Here is a 21,107-nt window from a genome sequence, read left to right on the forward strand (position 1 = left end):
GCTCCATGAACCTCCACTCTGCAGGTGCCTTAAACTTGTACTCTTTGAGCATCTTGACCAGAGATTCTTTTTCCCTTGTCTAGAAATAAGCCCCAGATTTTCTATTGGATCTGAAAATGTTCCTGTATCTGAATATGCATCTGATTTTGTTCTTGGTGAATTACTAATAGGAGTTATCCTTATTTCTAAAATCTATTACCATTTCTTTAAAAGTATTCCTATTTCACAATTTAGGATCCTGGTAATTTTTTTTATAGTTTATGGTTATATTTTGTGATATGTTTAATAAACGTGTGCTTTAATTTCTTGCTAGTGGAATGAAGCATAGTCTGGATTTGCACAACACATCCTTTTATTTGGGTCGATTGCGTAAATCACAGTTGGTTGACTTTCACAGTAGACTAAGTCATGGTTTATACTATGTAGTAGTTTACATGATACGCATAAATAAAACTAACAGATCACACTAAAACTTAGTATAACATTTTAACCCAGCCATAAACTTATGGCTAAATTTGGAAGAACATAATTTGGAAAACTTTAAACTGTGTTTTCATTTGATTTAGTTTCCCTTACAACTAGGTTAAAAATGGACATATTTTGATGATAAACACTCTGAACTGTGTTCCATCTGTTTGCTAAAGGGTTCTGTCATACCTCTATTTTCTTCCCGTCATGTAAAATGCTTGTTTTGATAGCATGATGAAATATTTTTCAAGTAGCTCTGAATGATGTTCCTAAAGTTTTATTTTAAAAGAACTATTTCAAAATTCAGTCTTTTAATTGTTTAATTTAGTTTTTAAAAGATGATGGCATTTTAAAGAGAGATTGGTCAACCATCACTTCCTGTAAGGAATTAGGTCTATCTGTGTGCCCAGATGTCTCTTTATTTAAAAAAAAAAAGAAAGAAAGAAAGACCCCTCAGTGAGTATCATGAGTAAAAATCTGTTAAATTGAACACAACTGGAGAACTAGTCATGCTCTTTAAGGTACAGCATCGCAACCTTCTCTTGCAACATTTACCCATTTGGGAGCTTTAAAATGAAAAATATAAAATACGCTTTCCAAGAGCCCATTCTCCCTGATGTAGGATTGTCCGTTTCTGAGATTACATTGGTAATTTCTGGTGAAAAAGTATTGAGTATTTGCTTTTTGCTTTCTGATTTTCAGAAGTCTGTGTGCAGTTATTGGAATCCTTGAATTTCAGAGGTTTGTGATAGTTTGTGTACTGTAGGCCAGGTATTGAGCACCCTTCAGAAAGTTTACCTTTTAATCCATTATTTTGCAACTGCCCACAGATCCAAAGAACATCATGGTAGGGTGCATCCGTCCATGGCTGGGCCAATAGGAACACACTGAAATAACGGGTGCTTTTTTCTTTCAACAGAATGTCAAGTATTTTCAAGGTATTCATGCTGCAGTTAGCAGAGTGAAAGAGAGAGGGGAAAAAGCCATTGTCCTGGACATTGGGACTGGCACTGGACTCCTGTCCATGATGGCAGTGACAGCAGGTGCTGACTTCTGCTATGGCATTGAGGTAAACATCACCTCTCCCTTGTCTATGCGTAACACATGTGGATAAACTGAATAGGAGACAATTCTTGAATATGTGATAGAAACTAATGTTTCCTGTTCTGCCATGTTCCATATGAAGCTCAGAAAGGTTATTTTCCTCTGGTTATTCCATATTCTTGAACATTTATTGAAGCATGACTGTTACAGAGTTTACATCCCTGCTTTACTGTTGCTAGTATAGTGTCTGAGAAATCTTCACCATGTTTCCAGGGTTAAAAGTTGAGTAAATAGCTGCAGATTCTGAGTGTGTTGAACTCTAGTTAACTCTAATTCAAAGGAAGCCATCAGCATTCTCTTTTTTGCCATTCAAGCCTCAGATTGTAGCCTTCCTATTAATTGATAGTTCAGATTCAGAAGATGACCCTCTGGTAGTCTTTGCAGTATTTCAGCCATGTCTGTGATTTGATAGTCATAGGCTATTTAAGTTTAGAGACAGTAGCAGGAAGGGACTAAGCTAAAAGCATCTGTTGTTCCTGCCAGCCTTCTGAAACTCCCAGTTGATCCCAAAAGGTGCTGAACAACCCTTTTTATTGAGAGTCTACCCAACCTAGAACTCCCTCTAATGAGCTCTCCAAGGTCCTGACAGTGCATTGGTAATGCTTTGTTTTCCAGGGTCTGGAACTCTTGGTGCCTTTGTATTCTTTGTGAATCCCAGTGTTTAGTTGATTCTCTTGAGGTCCTTGCCCAGCACAGCCCCACTTTAGATGTGAATTGATTTTCAAACCTGAGAGACAGAATGTTGTGCCGTGCATATATACCAACTTTTGAAGGAAGATTGCAATCTGCATTTAATAATGTTGCCAAAAAATTGTGATTCATCAAATATGTTACTCTTGCAAACCATAAGGAGGAGAGATTGTTGGAAAGTCTCTGTAATAAATGAAAAAGACCTATTATGCCTAAGCTCATGTGCTCTTGCCAACCAGGGTATAAAAGAAATATGTGGGATAATGAAAGTTACTATAGCCTCTAGGTTTTTTTTGTATTCTGTCACTGCAGTCTTTCTAATCCAGTAAGCCCAGCTGATATTCTAAAACATGAGTGTGCAGTTTTTTTCCCTGGGCCCAAGGCCACAATTGAATGGTATGCTGGGGATTATATTGAAAAGTAGTGAGTAGGACCAGATTAAAAACTCAACTTCTTTTGATTTGATTTACATTTAAAGGTTGTTAAAATTAAATATAGCTAGTATGATTACTTTCCAGTCATGCAGTAATAATTCCTCATTCTTTAAAAACAACAGTTTGATGATACCATTGGATAGCTATGCCCAAGGCTTTCAGAGGCTTCATTCTGCCATGGGGGAGCTTTGCCGGTGCATGCATACATGCATTTATTTATTTATTTATTTATTTATTTAATGTTTCAACTTTAGTCACCGCCCATCTCACTCAGAGAGTGACTTTACGTCTTTCTCCTGCATCTAAGAATGCATCTTAAGGGTTTAGCGTTATTCAGAAAGTAGGATGATAGCTGAAAGTAAAGGGGTATTGGAGATATTTGATCTGATCCCACTTTTTTACTACTTCTGTTTTAAAATATCTATGGTGATTCTGTTTTTGATTTGAGGAGTGATAATGGGCTTTGAGTAAATATTACTTTACTCAATCTAAGTGACACCTCTTACCATCATCCAGTGGGAGAGAGGGCAGACGTCACGCAAGGATCCGTTTTATGCAGATTAACTCACAGGATAGAGGGGGTTGGCATAGGGAAAGGATTCAAAGAGCACTTCCCTTCTTTCCAAAATCCTCTCAAGCGTCTTTATACAAAGGTGAACACAACTCCTTTCTACAAAATCACTGCAAAGGTTTTTGTACCGAAGTTTGCATAATAGAGTCAAGGAATTTCTAAATTAAGGCTTTTTGCATATGTATGAGCTTCAGTATCTTAAAGGTCCCCTTTTTTTTTTACACCTGATAATTGTACTTACTTAGCTGAATCTCATATGCAGAGCAGGTTTTGTCTTGGACTTAACAGAGAAACTTTTGTACATTTAAGGTATCTGTATGTGCATCAACAGAATGGATTGTACTGCTTCCTGTTATAAAAGTGTGTGGTGGGATACCAACTTTTTCTTTCCCCTCTGTGTTAAACAAAACCTCTACAGGGGTTCAAAAAGCAGATTATTCCACAGATATCTGAAACTGTACATTTTGTTTTCCCATCTCAGGGTCTGCTTAGTAGCATGCATAGACTTGGTTTCAGGCTGCGTAGTTTCCAAGAAAAAGTCTGTATATTGCTGACTCTGAAATGTTTAATAACGTTAAACCTTTGATCAGATAGGAAATTTGGCATTTTGGTTCTGTGCATTTTGAGGAGATGGGGATGAAGTGAGATTGGCTTAGTTTTTGTATTAAGCCATTGACTCATGAAATAATTTTTGGCCAATAGCAGTCTGTAGCCATCTGTGCTTTTCCCTGACTTTCAGTTTCACATTTACATTTTGGCAGGAAACAAAGCATTTTTGACAGCTTGGATGTGAAAGGCATCTTATTTTGTAAGGATTCATTCTTAGATGCACATTTTAATATAAACAGAAGCTTTGTAGCCTGAGAATACAAAGTCAGAACACTTAAGCCTTTTCCCAACAGTAGTGTCTTTGCTAAGTTGTTATAATTTACCTTGTTTTAATTGCCCAGGTCAGTACAAAATTTTAATCCAACTTTTGCAAGTTGACAAAGAGGAATAAGTGATCAGCTCTTTCCAACATGAAAAATAAGAACAAACAGAACCTCTTGCTGTTAATGTGGCATTAAGCTAAGCTGAAAAAGCTGAGTGTTTACTGGAAGTTGTACAGTTGGTAGATGAAGCACCTACAGTGTTTATACTTAACTGTGTTGCTTTGGAATAGCCGTTGTTCAAAACTGGATGTAGTAATTTTCTAATAATATTTTGAACCTGAAAAGTAGGTCCTGTTGATTTCTTTTTCAGGGAGAGTTGGAATAGTGATATGGGTAAATAATGGGAACTATATCATAGGAAGGTTCTGGTTCAGTTTTTTTCTGAGCAATGAGTTCACTAGATTCTGTTCAGTGGAGGTTCTCTTAATAAAGAATGTAGAAGATCACAGCATTCGTTCTAGGAATCAAAACTTTATGGTCTCAAACTGATCAAATGTTGTAGTTTCCCCAGTGTCTCCTTCCTTTTTGCATACTCCAAGAATGAGAGAAGTAAAAATACTGCAAAACTTCTAAGTTTGGGACTAGATCGGCAACTCCCTGTTCATCCAGCTCAACCTTTTCCAACTGAGTGCCCTCCAGATATACTGGACTACTGTAGAGCTCTCAAATCCCCATCTAGTTTGGCCTTTAGTGTTCTAGCGAACCTGGGAGTTGTAGTCTGACCCAAGAATGGAAAGGCTGAAATATCGTGAAGCTCAGAAGTTAGTACTGAAAAGCAATTGCATTAAAGCGATGGACTTCTAAGATTCACAGTAGGCAAGCAGCAAAATCCCATCATTGTCTCAAAACTCAGGAACTTTACATGATAGAAGATGTTCCCTCCTACCCTCAATTTTTGTCATGGACTCTCAACTCAAAATGACAGCTCTACCCTGGAGAGCTTTTAAAGATTAATGAGATAATATAGATGGCATATTTAAATTTATTATGGGTGCTCAGAGTCTACTGGAGTGGGTGGCCATATCAAATTTATATATAAATAAATGAAGTTTTGAACAGTTGAAATGCATTGTATAAATGCCAAGGATTATTATATTGCAGGTCTTTAAGCCAATGGCTGATACAGCTGTGAAGATAGTGGAAAAGAATGGCTTTAGTGACAAAATAAAGATAATTAACAAGCACTCTACTGAAGTTACCGTGGGGTCAGGTGAGCTCACTGAGGACTCCATGCCTTGATGTACACAGAATAGAATATTTTTTTTGTTTACTCTCTTTTTAAAAAGAAGTGATGTGTATAAAGCGGAATGTAATTATACAAATGTCAATCTAACTACAATTCAAGAAAGTATTTTAAAAATGCTGCTAAATTGGAGGACTACTTAATCTAAATTTTCAGAGAGAAGAAAAATATATCTTCCTAGCGCTAAAAAGATTGCTGTGTTTGTAGAAGAAATTCCTCAGTGGGGTGCCATCCCTGAGAACGATTCCCCCTTTTTTTTCTCTGATTGCCATTTGCTGATTGATAGAATTGCATCTTTTTTCTGTGTCTTTGCTGCAAAAGTACACAACATTATGTTGTATCTGCCTTTTAACTGGTCAGTCTGATAGCTGTGAAGGAAAGCTTTAAAATTTGTCCAAAGGAGATTAAGAAGAAGAAGTTACAGGATTTCAGTTTAGCCTTTCTTCCAGTGAAACCATTTTCTGCTTAGGAAGCTTCTCAGCAAATTCTGTGTGTTACAAAAACCTGTGTGCTTGGTTTTTTTTTAAAACAAAAAACAAAAAAAATGCTCCAATACTGATGTTTTCGAGCATCATATGCAGTAACTATTTTATTAAAGCAAGAAAACCTGGTTTACTTGGGATACTGAATTTTGTTGCGGATGCATAGACTGTTCACAACTCTGCTTAGTTTCACCTTTGCTCTTGCTCATCGCGAAGAAGTTTAGCCGCTTCTTAATTCTGCGCCAAAGTTCTCACTTAAGGTATGCTGAAAGCTGGCATTTAGTGATACACTTAGAACAGCTTTTTCCATTTTGAAGCATCTCAGGGTGTATTTTTGGGGGTAGAGATGTTATTCTTCCCCTACCAGTCTTTTTTTCTCCCCCCCCCCCTCCCCGAGCCTTCCTTAGTACAACCAGCAACAAGAAAACAACTTCTTGGAAAATTGCAAATTCCATGGGAAACGAATAGGCTCATTGGAAAAAGTTATGCAACAGCCCCCTTGTAATGAAAGGGAGAATTGCCACCATGCTTATATTACACTTTCCCTGGTTTATAACATTTAGGCTAGGCTCATATACCGTGCTATGCTGTGGGTTGTTTCATCATGGGTTGATGAATATGCTAAAAATGGCTAGGTTCAGTCACTGTCCTAAGCAAAAACTAAACTAACCACATTATAGTTTAATACCTTGTGCAGGTCCAGCCTGTTAATTCTTTGGAGAGACTGATTTGCCCAAAGCTGCACAGTATATCTCCGAGTGAAAAAAATGGGAACTTTCCTGATCCCAAATCCAACATTTAGCCTCTGTGACGTGTTGTATATGCAGTGAGAACATCATGAAAGCCTTGAGGCTTGTGCATTTGTTCTTCCCTTTGGGTTCAACAGAAGCTACAGTAGTTGCCATCATTGCTAGGTCTGGGAGAGGAGGAGAATGAAAAAGAAACATAGGAAACAATTTTATGAAAGATAAGCATTGCATTTTCTAACTCTGTTTCTTACTGTTCAGCGGCAGGGAACTATTGGTTATATCTCTTAAAAAGAATATGCTGCCCATATGCTTTTAGATCAAATGAAGTTAGTAGAAAAGTGTAAAACAAGTTTGGTTGGGAGCCTCTTTGCAACATTATAAGCAAAATTCCAGAATCGCTTGTCGCTGTTGGTTTTGTATTGTGCTTTGTAGATGGAGACATGCAATCTCGCGCAAACATCCTGATAACCGAGCTGTTTGATACTGAATTGATTGGGGAAGGGGCTTTGCCATCTTACGAGCATGCTCACAGGTACCTTGTACAGGTAAGGAATTAACTAGACCAGACCAGATAAATTCAACTCTGTTCTGTGATAGAAAGACAATCAACCCCCAAATTTATCATGATGAAACACTTCCCAATTTTGAGCTGAGCAATTTTGTTTATGATTAATAATGACTAATATTTGGCCTGTCATTAATATTGTGTGTGTGTGTGTTAAGTTTAATTAGCTTTTGAGAAAGTTGTCACACTTTTAGAGATCAGCATAGTACTATAATGAAATCAGTTATAGAAAGGATTCTCTCTCTCTCTCTCTCTCTCTCTCTCTCTCTCTCTCTCTCTCTCCCTCCCTCTCTCCCTCTCTCCCTCTCTCCCTCTCTCCCTCTCTCCCTCTCAGAACTCAGCAAGTTTCATGGGATCAAGTAACCTAACAAGTTTCAAGAGAGAGCTATCCAGATGTGTGAGGAGTATCTGAGGTTGTAGAAAGTTCTTAAATCCCTGAAACAATGTTTTCTGGGTAGTTGCTATTTTTAAGATAGGATTTCATTTCGTCATTTCCTTTTCTCCAAAAGCATGAAATGAACTGTATTTGATTTCTTTCCTATTCATTCTTAAATGAGCAGGAGGGGTGCGAGGCAGTGCCTCATAGAGCAACTGTGTATGCCCAGTTGGTGGAGTCCAAACGAATGTGGTCTTGGAACAAGCTGTTTCCCATTCCTATCCAAGCGGAAGATGACGAGAAGGCCATTGTCTTCCCACCAGAAATGGACAGCTGTCCTGGTGCACCTTCTGTCTATGACATCCAACTGAATCAGGTGCCCTTGCATGACTTCGTGGCTCTCAGTGAGGTGGTCACTATGTTCAGGTGAGTGCTGTGCTGTGGTGCTGTTTTTAGGGAGGCATGCATTTTTCTTATATATCTGTATTTGTATGCACATGTGTCTATGTATTTAAACCTCTGGAAAATAGCTTGTGGATCACATACAACCTCCAAGAGCTGATTTCCATAGTCTTTGGATCTCAGTAAAATCATTAACAAATTTAGGCAGCGCAGTGATGATTTTCACTACGCAATCTTTTTTTTTTTCTTTAAAATAAAAACATAGCTTTGTTAAATCTCCACTAGGTTTAACCATCTGATTTGCATTTAAATGCCCAGAACTCTTCCCGGTGGCATAGGTTTTGCAATCCCCCCCCCCACTTATAACCTCTTTTAAAAGTATTTCATCATTGCTATAGTTATGCAAGATGAAGCTTAATCGACAGAAGGCAGAAATATGATGGATGAGTAAACCTTTGATCCTGATGAAGGGATTTGTCTTGAGTTGGATGGGTTGTACTCCCCCATAGGTAAAGTTTATACCTTGGGAGTTTTTTAATTTGATGCGATCTGTAAAAAGACAATTGGGAACTTTTTCACAGGTTTTTATCAATTTGGATTGCTGTGTCAGTTATGACTATCTGGGGAAACAGCTTTCCCCTAAGTTAGGCATGAACTGGGTACATGTAGCCTGGATTGCTGTGATAAATTGTAGGCTGGTCTGCCCTTGAAGAGGAGTTAGAAACTTCAGCTGGTACAGAATACAGACATTTGGGTCCTTGTTCTTTACATTCCTAAATAGTTAATCCAGGTTACTGAAGAATCACTTTCACCACATGAAGCCCATCCATGATCTAAGATCATCTTCAAAAGGTTTATTTACTCCCCTTTGTCTATGGAAATCCATAAGGATGGTGGGCAACAGAAAGAAGGTGGCCTCGTTCGCAACCCCCAACTCAACCCCCAATGGGATTCCCTTGCAAGAACCACAAGGCCTGTTCCATTGTTGTTTCAGAGATTGTTTTGCTTTTAGCCAGAATATTATTTTATTATATGTATTTTTTAATATACATGTTGCTTTTAGCTTTGTTATCAGGAGGACTAATACTGTCTCATTAACACTAACATTAAATAACTTAGATTATTACACACTGGGTAGTTTATTAATGCATTCAAAAGAGAGGTTCCAAGATAAAATAATGGAAATATGACGCTGTTGACAAAAGGCATTGAACGCTTAACTATAATGGTCTCTCTTCATGAAATTCATATGCTACAACTTCAGTTTATATAACTGAAGTTTGGTTCGTTGCAGGTAGTCTTCAGTTAATTATGGTAATTGGGACCGGAATTTCCGTCACTAAGCGATACAGTCATAAAGCGTGATGTCATGTGACCACATCGCTTAGCAACAGCAATCCCAGCACACCCCATTGCCATTGTTAACTGAATCCCACCGGTCATTAGGCCAGGACCCACCCTGATCCAAGCCATTCCCGGCTTGGTCCCTCCCAGCTCTGAGCCTGCATAAGGTAAGGGACAATTACATAATTACCTCTTACTAGTTACAAAAAAGAAAAACTCTCTTTTTTCCTATTATCTGTTTTTTTCTAATCATCAAAGCCATAAATCATAAGATCATTTTTTTTTCTGTTTCATGCAAAAAGTCTATAAGGAGTTTCCAGTCAGCAGTAAATGTAGATATTGTCTTTCCTCTAATCAAAGAAGTCAGTTTGGCCATCTTGGCAAGTTTCATTGTCCTCACCAACCATTCCTCCATTGTGCCGAGTCTTTCCATTTTTGAGCATATAATAATCTCGCTGCAATTATCATATATAAAAACAGAGTTCCATGACTTTTTTCCAGCTGTCTGTCCATCAATCCCAAAAGGAAAGCCTCTGGTTTCAATTGTATATCAGTCTTTAAGATCTTCTGGATTAGTATGTGTTTGCATCCAAAACTTTTTGGCTTTTTTACATGTCCACCAAACGTAATAAAATGTCCCTTCCTGTTCACATTTCTAACATAAATTCGAAATGCCTTTGTACATTCTAGCCAATTTCTCTGGTGACATATACCAATGGTACATCATTTTATAAAAATTCTCTTTAAGATTAGAACATAATGAAAATTTCAATCCTTTCAACCACATATTTTCCCATTGTTCCATTTGTATATTTTAACCAAAATTTTTAGCCCATTTTATCATACATTCTTTCACTTGTTTTTCCTCTGTTTCAAATTTCAATAAAAATGTATACATTTTGGCAATAACATGTCAATCATTTGAACATTGTTCTGTTTCAAACTCAGTCTTACATTGTTCAAAACCATAAAATCTTTTGTCTACTTTAAATCTTTCTGATTGTTGTAGATAAGAAAACTACTGACAAGTATATCCCTCTGCTACCCGATCTTCTCTTGATTTTATTTTACATTCTCCTTGAAAGAACTCTAATATATCACGATAAGTTAACCATTTATGTTTGCTTATCATTTCTCATCTATAAAATGCTTCTTGTGCTGACAGCCACAGAGGTATTTTTGGGCACATCCTGAATTTGTATTTATTCCGTATTCTCAAAATGGCACATCTCACCTAATGATTTTTAAAATCTACATTAACCTTAGCACAACAGCACTCCTTTGTGGTAGTGGGTGGCTGGGGCTTTGCATTGTGGTGGCCTTCAGCAGTCTCAGCTGGCCACTGCCATCCCCAGGCTTCTATTTCAACCCCAGCGCCACCACCACCGCTGAGGAGTGCCACCTAAAGCCTCATGGCATGGCCAGCTGCTACAGTGCCAAAGCCTCAGCCACCCCTACTGCCCTGCACTCTGCCGGCCCTGCCATGCTCAGCTGACCTTCACTCTCTTCTTCCTCCCACTGCTGACAGGGCGCGCCTGGCCTGGCCCTATACAAGGCAGTTGCTGGCCATGCCAGGCCCTCTTCCCAAGGCCGTGCATGCATTCTCCAAATCATGCACGCCCTTCTTGTGATGCTTTGGAAGGCTTCAGAAGCCCCAAGCCTCTGCTTCTGCCCCAGTGCTGCCACTGCCACTGAGGAGTGCCGCTGTGCAGGTTAGCCAAAAAGGCAGAGATGGCGGGGGAGATAGGCAGGTGGGGGAGTTGAAGCACCCTTGTGATCATAAGTGTGGACAAGCTGCCAAGTGCCCGAATTTTGATCATGTGACCATGGGGATGCTGCAGTGGCCATAATTTTGAAGACCCGGGGTAAGTACCATTCAGTCAGTGCCGCTGTAACTTCAAAGGGTCACTGAACGAATGATCGTTAACCAAGGACTATCTACATTGACCGTAATGCTTTCTGCTTATTTTATGTATCTGCTTACATAATGAACAAATGCTGCTTAACAATTAACAACCCAAGTAAAAAGGTGTCATTTAAAAGGAGTTGATTTCAGTTCACTGTTTTCCACAGTATAGATTTCAGTAAGCCAGTCAGCAGAGCCTCTGCATCCTACACAGTGAAGCTGGAACCTACCAAGTCTGGCAAAGCCCAAGTGGTCCTTTCCTGGTGGGAGATTGACATGAACCCTTCTGGATCCATAAAATGCACGTTGGCCCCATATTGGGTACAAAGCCCTTATGAAGATAGTCCGGTAAGTCTTCTAACAGTTTGTTGTCTTACTAAGATTTTCATGGTAATAAACACATCTACGTGAAACCACGGAGTGAGGTCATCTGCCAGTTTGGTGTTTGGTATCATCAGTATACTGATGACACCCAATTATATCTACCCTGAGGCTGTCAAAAGTTCTGTCCCGGTGCCTGGAGGCCGTGCAGGTTTGGATGGGGCACAACTGTCTCCGGCTCAGTCCTGCCAAGACCACGTGGCTGTGGGTGTTTGGACTGCCCAGATCTGGGGATATTCTGTCTTTGGCCTTGGATGGGGTTGCACTTTGCAGATCTTCCAGGACTCACAGCTCCTGCTCGATGAGCAGGTGGCAGCTCTGGCCAGGAAGGCCTTTGCAAAGCTTCATCTGGTGTGCCAGTTGCACCCTTTCTTAGATCAGGGGGCCTTCAGACAGTCATTCATGCCCTGGTCACCTCATGGCTTGCCTACTGCAATGCACTCTACATGGAGCTCCCCTTGAAGACTACCTGGAAGCTTCAACTGATCCAGAATGCAGTGGACTGGGCAGTGATGGGCACGCCTCGGTATGCCCACGAAACACCTCTGCTTCGTAAGTTGCACTGGTTGCCTGTTTGTTTCCAGGTGTGATTTAAGGTCCTGGGGGCTACCTATAAAGCTCTACATAGCATAGGGCTTGGTTCCTTGAGGGACCACCTGTCTCCCATAGTATCTGCTTGGCTGATCCGATCTGGCAGGGTTGGCAGTCTCTGGGTTCCTTAAATTAAATAATGCCATTATCAGGACCCCGGAAGCGCATCTTCTCTGTAGCAGCACCTGTCCTCTGGAATGAAGTTCCCCCCAAGAATTGAATGGCCCCCACCTTACTGGTGTTTCGAAGGGCCCTGAAGACCTGGCTCTTCACCCAGGCCTTTAGCAAGCATGAGTGAGGCCCCCTTTCCCTTTTTTCTTTGTTCCCATCTGGGTTAGTTATCTTTGCCATCTTTGCTTTTTTTTTGTTTCATGTTGTTTTCTTGATTTAATTAAAAAAAAAAAATTGTAAACCACCCAGAGTCACTGGGAGTGGGGCAGCATATACATTTAATAAATAAATCCATTGTTGTTAGCCTTGATCTTGAAATGAGTTTGGGTGTGCCATTGTGGGTGATGGTGGGAAGGAAGGGGCAGCATTATCTCCATGTGGAATTCCATGACATCTCCTTCAGTTGATCCACCAACCCCTGTGCATGCAGCTCTACGTGTCAGGCAAAGGCAAAAGGCACACGGATGTATTTAACGCAATTGAAGTAGAGGTTGGTGGTCCATTTTAAATAATTCAGCTGCATGGAGGTCTGGCTATGTCAGTTTGCATATTCTCAGCACATTTTCTTTGAGCTGGAGTTTATAGTGTCCAAATCATGCTGATAGAGGCACTTAAGATCTGTTGATGCAGAAGAATGGTGTCAGCCTCCCTAGATCCTTTGACAGAAGAGAGAACATGATGCAGTGAATAGTCACTTGGGAAGATACTATGAAATATCCAGCTTTTAGTATTAAATCCCAACCAGAGGTAGAAGCATGCTTGTTTTTTTGTAGGCTAACATCAATGGGCTTGGTAAAGTCAAGGGGCATTGATATCCCTCCCAACTGCTGCCCCGATTGCACATTTTCACTTCTTTGCATGCTAGACTTTCACACCTTAAGGTCACATCCCTTTGAGATTCTTACAGGAGTAATAAAAAGCATTTGGAGTCAGATTGGTACGGTGGTTACAGCATCAGGATGGAAACTCAGAGACTGTGAGTTCTAGCCCCGCCTTAAGCATGAAGCCAGTTGGGTGATCTTGGGCCAGTCTCTCTCTCTCAGCCCTAGGAAGCAGGCAAGGGCAAACCACCTCTGAAATCTTGCCAAGAAAACTGCAGGGACTTGCCAGGCAGTCGCTAGGAATCAACACTGACTCAAAGGCATTAGTGAGCCAGTTTGATGTAGTGGTTATGGCGTCGGGCTAGAAACCGGGAAACTGTGAGTTCTAGTCCTACCTTCAGCACAAAACCAGCTGGGTGACCTTGGGCTAGTCCCTCTCTCTCAGCCCTGGGAAGAAGAAGACAAGGGCAAACCACTTCTGAAAATGCTGTCAAGGAAACTGCAGGGAGTAGTCCAGGCGGTCTCCAGGAATTAACACTGACTTAAAGGCACAACAAACAAACAAATACCAATAGAAGCAAATATGTGTAGCTCAGGGTTGAACTGTGGGGTCCTTGGGGTTCTCTGAGCTTGGTTGTTTTCTTGCAAACATTTTGTTACCCAGCTAGGTAACATCTTCAGTGCTAGAATGGAGTGGGGTTTGCTCTCTGTTTATATACAGTGGCTTGCCCTGCCAGTGTTGCGGGGGGGGGGGGTTGTTTTGTTCTATTTTTTTCCTCTGGTAGTTCCTTGATTAGGGTATTGTTTATTGCTGATTGTGTGTCTGGTGATAATCTTGGTGTTAATCTCTGCTTATCTGGGTGATGATTGCTGGTGAGGAGCTGCTCTGGTCTTTTGTTTTCCTTTCAATTGTCTCTTTTGAATAGTGTGTAGATGTTGTTTATCTCTATGTGCCTGTTGATGGCTGCCAAGCTTCCAGGAATTCCCTCACATTTCTGGATTTAGCTTGGTCTAAGATGCTGACAGTTTCCCAGTTGAAACTATGGTTAAGTCTGTCCATGTGTTGTGAGACTAAGGAGTTTTCATTGTGTCTTCTGACTGGTAGTTGGTGTTCGTGGATACGCTCTACTAGCCTTCAAAACAGTTATTAAATAACAAGATTCATTTCAGGGGCCTTACATTTCTTCTAACACACGTGTGTTTTTGTCTGTGTGTAATATCTTCCATAATGGCAGCCCTATAGCAAATGGAAAATGAATGCTGAGCAGTGGCCTTGCCAACATGCTTATCAAATGATGATCCCATAGTCTGCTGCTGGGGTCCATGTTTTTTTGCCCAGTTCCCCAATGAGAGCTTTCTATGGCATTGCTGAAATAATCAATTATTTGCTCTGCTTCTTTCTCAAATTACTCTTTTATTTCATTGTTTTCAGTGGAGAGATCATTGGATGCAGTGTGTGTATTTCCTTCCAAATGAAGAACTTGTTTCCCAAGGCCAGAGCGTGGACTTGACTGCTTTTCGTGATGATTACTCTGTATGGTATAACCTTCGAAAAAGCAGGTAACTCAAGATAGGAAATAGAAAACGGGGCTGTTGATCAAAGAAAGTGTTTTAGACTGGAGAGGCTTACTTTCTTGATGACTGAATTGTGGATCGTCATTAATGTGAAGGAATGTGGGACAACAATCTGGCAATTCCGAGGATCCCGTAAACATCCCTTTGTTCCATAATTTTGGCTCAGGTAACAAATGGTTTGAGATACATATGCCACTGAGCTGATAATGTTCAGTCTTGTGGTTCTAGAAATGAAGACTCAAAGACTTCTGAACACACCGAGAGGCCAGTGTGTAGGTGTCAGGCCCACCTGTTATGGAACCGGCCACGGTTCGGAGAACTCAATGACTGGAACCGCACATCTCACTACCTTCAAGCTCTGAAGAAGGTAAGATTTATTGTATCACCTATGACTTCTTCCTGCCTTGATGTCTGTGTTGCTTTGTTCAGTAGGGAAATAATAAGTGTGCAGCCCTGCTTAATCTTCCATTGCAAACAATACCAGTAATTTGTTTTTCTGGGTCTGTGTAAAACATTGTTTCCCAACCTGGCATCTTCCAAATTGCAGTCTGCAGAATCCTCAGCTGATGTGACAGATGCTAAAGCCTTTAAGCCAGAGCTGAAGTCCACTCATCTGAAAGCTGCCAGGGTTGAGAAACACTGCTTTAAACAATAAGACAATAGGATGTAAAATAAAAATTAAGAAACCAAAGGTAAGGAACTGCATGCTCATTACAGCAATTAGAGTTTTGTAAACCACTAACCTTATTAAATATGTGCTTACATACATTTATTGAATTTAGTATGAACCAAAACAGTAACTTCCATAATGTTGTCAAGCTAGGTTAAATTCTCTGATTAAAATTTAATTCTGTAGAACAACTTTTACTAAGGAACTGTAAGCAGAATTTGTCTTTGGATTCATCTGTTTTCCCTAACCTCTGAGATTTAAGTAAAGCTTCCTCAGATGTCTCTTGGGCTACATTATTTCTGAACTTCAAAGTCTGAAATATGGTGACTCATTAATGCAACTTCAAAATCCTGCTACGCAGTCTTATTTATTGTGATCTTGCATATCATCTTTCTGGGATAATAAGCTATTATTCACCCAAGTGTAAAAAGTAGCAGATCTCATATTTCTGTGACAAAACGTTTCTTGTATGACATACAGAGGTGGAGGCAGAGATTTGAAAGTATACAGCAGTGAAAATTGATCTTAATTTGCCAAGCATCAATTGAACAAAAACAGCACTGGACATGAGAGCTTATTGGACAGAGTTTCCTTGTTAGAGTATCATGGTAGGATTCCTCAAGTAATATAAGAAGACTAGATTTCTTAGAAATCTTTTGGGTTTTTCGGACCTTTGTCTGCAGGTTGCTTGGCAAGATTTTGGAAGTGTTTTGCCATTGCCACCTTCTTCCTAGGGCTGAGAGAGAGGGATTGGCTCAAGGTCACCCAGCTGGCTTCGTGCCTAAGGCGGAAGTAGAGCTTACAGTCTCCCAGGTTCTAGCCTGATGCCAAACTGGCTCTCCTTCTTAGAAATCACCCTGCTTATTTATTTGGGAGGGCCAGTTGTTTGAATGAATGGGCCTATTTTTAACCAGCCTTGTTTTGCAAAAAGTTAATGGGTCAAATCCTCAGGCAAAAAAATAAGGTGTTTCTGAAACCAGCCCTGAAGATACTTGCGATACTATGGATTTCTCTTGTGGATATATGCCTGCTTACTGTAAATAATGCGTCTATTTGTTCCTTGAAGTATCCTAAATGCTGTTTGAGGGATGGGACTTTTAGACAGCTCTCAGATAGTAGCAACTTGTAGTTTTAGAAAACAATGCTGCAGTCTTTTCTTTGTGTCTGATAAGAACGAAACTACTGAGATCATCCTGTTTTCTTTGGAAGGTTTTTAAGCCGAACAGTGTCTGCCTGAGCATCAGTGACGGTAGCCTCCTCCCTGTCTTGGCTCATCGACTTGGAGCAGAAAAGGTACAAAGCTGTCCCTTTTAATTTTTTTACAGTATTGTTTTAGTATATAAAAATAAAGGGAAATAGACATACACACACACACACACAACCCTAAAACACAAAAGGGAGAGACACAAAAGCATATTATAAGTAGTTTTTAAATTGGAGGTAATGGGCAAGTTATAGTTGCTTGTTTGTGAGTCAAGGATCCAGTTTGGGGGTGCCGCTGCTGAGATGCTTGTGTAAAACAACAGTCTGTTTTTTCTGTGGGGTAATTACATTATTTGAGATTGGGAAAAGGGGTAATTGGGTCAACTGTTTAAGAACACTGCACAGATAGTCCTTGTTTGATGACCATTCATTCAGCGACTGTTTGACGTTACAACAGCACTGAGCAAGTGGAACTTACGACCAATCCTTGAAGTTCAGGCCATCCCAGCACCCCCACGGCCACGTGATTGCATTTTGGGTGCTTGGCAACTAGCTCACACTTATGACGGATGTAGCGTCTCGTGGTCACACGATCATCATTTGCAACCTTCCCTGCCAGCTTCCCACAAGCAAAGTCAACGGGGAAGCCAGCAGAGAAGGTTGCAAGTGGATTGGGTGAGTTGCTCATGCTGCACCTTGTGAGCTACGCACACACACTCCCCTGCCCAGCAGCAGCCACTTACCTGCCTGCCAGCCTGCTTGCAAGCCACCTGGGACTCACTTAACAGCCCACGATCCACACTTAACGACAGCAACAAGGAGTGCTGGGATTGCCATTGTTAAGCGATGCAGTCACGTGACGTCACACTTTATGACCACATTGCTTAGCAACAGAAATTTCGGTCCCAATTTCCATTGTTAACTGAAGACTACCTGTAGTACGTATATTAACAAGGGTCAGTATTTAAAACAAAGCATTAAACCTCAACCACATGGAGTAATATTAATTAGTCGTCGTTAAAAAGCCAGGTCATAAGCAGACATCAATAATCAGTCTGAGGTTGTAGATTTCAGGTAGCATGAAAAATCACAATAGAAAGAAAGAAAAAATATATTCAACATTTTAAAGGTCATGAATACAAGCAAGCTGACACTATAGCATTCATATCTGAAACTCATAAATTTTATCACACAAGCGGACAGACAGATTCTTATTGGTTTAATTAATTAACTCCTGTGAAGCAGATGCTTGTGCATCAGTGGGGTGAACTCACTGCTAGTGTTCTTTGTGAGGTTTCTCAGAGGACAGGACAAGCCTGGAAAAGGTATCCTAGCCTACAAACAGCCATTTGCCATACACAAGACTGAAAGATGCTGTCTGGATAGCTGTGATGTTATGTAGTGGTTGGTTCCCAACCTGATAATGATGCAGGATACTGTTATATACACAGCCAGCTGGAAGCTTCTCTGTTACCAGTGAAAGAAGAAGTTTCCTTGCTGGAACACAGGAAACTGCTAGAAAGGAAACCAGAATGTCCCCATAATGTACAAGGAGATAAATTGTTTTTAATATGATGTAGTTCCTTTGCTGTAACCCAGTGTTTTTCAGCCTTGGCAAATTTAAGATGTGCGGACTTCAACTCCCAGAATTCCCCAGCCAGCATCCAAGGGAGAACACTGCTGTAACCCTAACCCATTCTGTTCAACAACTCTGAGAAAGGGTCTGTGAGAATTGTGCTTGGAAGAATCATTTTTTATTTTAGGCATCTGCTAAGGAACCTGGCATTTTGGACTTTTGCCCGATGCAGAGTGTTGCTTGGTGACTGGTGTCTGCACACTCCCAGAGGGAGAATATGGGAGAGAGCCTCAGAATGTCCCCAGTGAGATGCCAAACCTGTCCTACATTGTTGGGGAACAAGTATCCTCCCCCCGAAATTCACAGGTCTAAACTGGTTTAGAATAATGAAGGCAGCATCACGTTCTTCTTCTTTTAGGTGTTTACACTGGAGAGTTCTTCGCTTTCTCACTCACTCATGCAGAAAGTAAGTAATAACTCTTCCGTTAATAGTATGCAAACATACAGTGTTGCCTCTCAAGGTCACTGTGACTTCACGCGTAGTGTTTCCTCTTGGGTGAATTCTCATTGACTCACCATTGTCCCACCATGACCTTGGTCGTGAAACATTAGTAGCCTATGCCTATCTTGCATGTTGAGCTTAACTTCTTGCTATTCTTACTAGTCAAATATGAAAATAATCAATATAGAGTATTGAGACAGTGGTAGCAGTGGTGGAGGTTTGCGTGAGCATTTTCAGCATATTGACATAACTTGGGAAGGGGAAGTAGAATTAAAACCTGATTGTGGTGATGTTGTTTGTTGCAGTCTTCACCCATTTTCAATTTTTTTTAACGTCTGTTTTCTTCTAACATTTTTCGTGTCTCTCTGAAAGCTCTCTAAAGAAATATTAATATTTTAAAAACACTTTCATAGACTTCTTAAGGAGAACCTCTTATATTAGAGAATGATTTTAAAAAAAAATCTATCAAAGCCATGTCCTGTATCTGAACATTAATTTAAAATCAAGGATTGGACCCTAGAGAGACAACTGATGGAATAGTAAGAAAATTAGAGCTAAGAAATGAAATTAAATGGAAGTGACTATTGGGAATTGAATAAAAGACTTCTAAGGAAACAGTTTTTGTTAGAAAATAGTAGTAGCAATTTTCTTGGCCAATTAATGCTCCTAGTATTTTCCCAAAAAAAAAAAAAAGTTCTCAATAACATGAGCTTATTATTGGATAATCTCTAAAATCATATCAAGAATATATTTTAAAAAGGTAGCTGAGGGAGCAATTAAGCTGGCTCAAGTGAGGGCTTCAAAATACAAAGGCAAGTGATGAACAAAAGTAGACCCTAAAGCAGCCCCCTCTAGCTTCTAGATGTGTCAAGGGCTACAAGTTCCATAATTCCCAGCCAGCAGGAGGCACATGGCTGGGACGGGTTACCCTAGGATGACCAATATTCCCTAACCATCTTGTGAATATATCCATCCAGGAACGTAGATGCAGACATGGATGGTCTTCCTTGAAATATCAAGAGGCTCATACAACAGACCGAATATTAGCTTGTAACGCATCCCAAGTGCAGCAAATAGGCCCATCACAGAGCAGATCGGGAGAACATTAATCATGGCCAAGTGGCAGAATTTGTGGAATATTACTTTACTGTGTTCTTTTGTAAGTTGCACAACTGTAATCTGTGCTATCAGAAAGGGACCTCGTAAGAATAAATTGCGGAGATTTTGATGTGGAAAATTTGAATGCAGATTATTTTTAAGGCTTTTCCAGTAGTTACAATCCCTGGGGGAGTGTCGTAATACCCATCATTTGTCCTGGGTGAGGATTCCAAATTGAAAGCAGCACCTGCAGCAAGTACAGCTGTGTACAGTAGGAAACTGGATAAAATAGGTTTGGGCAAAACAATACATTCTGACTTGCACCAACCAGGAGCTCTAATCTCCTTTCCTGGGTAAAGGGAAGAGTAAAGGAAGGAGGTGCAAGTTTCATGCCTTTGAGTTCTTACGATTGCCAATTGATAGTTTGAAATTGCATTGCAAGGCCACAGAGTTTCCCATCACCATGGGAATTATTATTATTGCTCCTGCTTATTTGCAGGAACAAAGGGTGTTTGTCTTCCTATTTTGTCTTTATGTTTTATATAAATATAATATAAACACACACACGCGCACGTATATTTTATAAAAATAAAAACTGAGTATTTTAATTCTTTAATCAATATTGTAAATGCTTTTATTTCCCTGCCCCATTGATTTTTTTTTTTAATCATTCACAAGAGCATTAACAGTTTTTCTCCCTCCCCCCATAAAGATTTTTACGGCCAACCATTTGGAAGATAAAATTACAATTATAGAGAAGCATCCTGAATCATTAATCTCATCCGATTTTGAAGACAGAAAGGTAAGAGGTCTGACAAGGCCATTCTAATGGGAAATTGAGGTGGTGCAGAAGTGTTTCCCTCCACCTAAAGTGAAGAAACTAGGAGAAGAGGGATCCTTTTGATCCTCAGCTAGTTTTGCCCAGCAGTCCCTCTCTGTGGGGAATTTTCCTAAATTTGGATTTCCAAGACTTGAAAAATTAGAACCAAAAGAGCTTTCTGGAAGAATTGGTTAAAGCCTTGTCTCTGGTTGCATTTCCTTCCGGAAGATCAGTTCTGTGTCCTCCAAGAGACTGTTTCAGGGGCCATAAGATTACAGCTACAGTTTTCTTTTTAGCCAGGTATTGTAAAATATGTTGCTTTGCAATGTAGGGAAAAGAGATTGACCAAGTAACAGTTCATTTGCACACTGAAAGATCACTGGGGTTGAGAGAAACATGGACAAACTTTCCCTGCAACTTCCCTATCCACATA

The 21,107-nt window shown here is 40.2% G+C and overlaps 1 protein-coding gene across 1 annotated transcript in view; it reads left to right on the forward strand.

Moving 5' to 3' along the window:
• Positions 1-21,107, forward strand: part of PRMT7 (protein arginine methyltransferase 7) — a 36,527-nt gene that overhangs the window by 4,049 nt on the left and 11,371 nt on the right. The window contains exons 4-13 of the mRNA XM_007429172.3: positions 1,388-1,537; positions 5,301-5,409; positions 7,106-7,218; positions 7,799-8,040; positions 11,434-11,614; positions 14,663-14,790; positions 15,034-15,172; positions 16,685-16,768; positions 18,673-18,720; positions 20,567-20,656. Of these exons, the coding sequence (XP_007429234.1) occupies positions 1,388-1,537; positions 5,301-5,409; positions 7,106-7,218; positions 7,799-8,040; positions 11,434-11,614; positions 14,663-14,790; positions 15,034-15,172; positions 16,685-16,768; positions 18,673-18,720; positions 20,567-20,656 (1,284 nt within the window). The remainder of the gene's footprint in view (positions 1-1,387; positions 1,538-5,300; positions 5,410-7,105; positions 7,219-7,798; positions 8,041-11,433; positions 11,615-14,662; positions 14,791-15,033; positions 15,173-16,684; positions 16,769-18,672; positions 18,721-20,566; positions 20,657-21,107) is intronic.

The sequence above is a fragment of the Python bivittatus genome, unplaced genomic scaffold, assembly GCF_059951505.1.
Source record: "Python bivittatus isolate LINGU-HERP-01145 unplaced genomic scaffold, Pbiv_v1 ctg000190_np1212, whole genome shotgun sequence".
In the NCBI taxonomy this organism is placed as follows: domain Eukaryota; kingdom Metazoa; phylum Chordata; class Lepidosauria; order Squamata; family Pythonidae; genus Python; species Python bivittatus.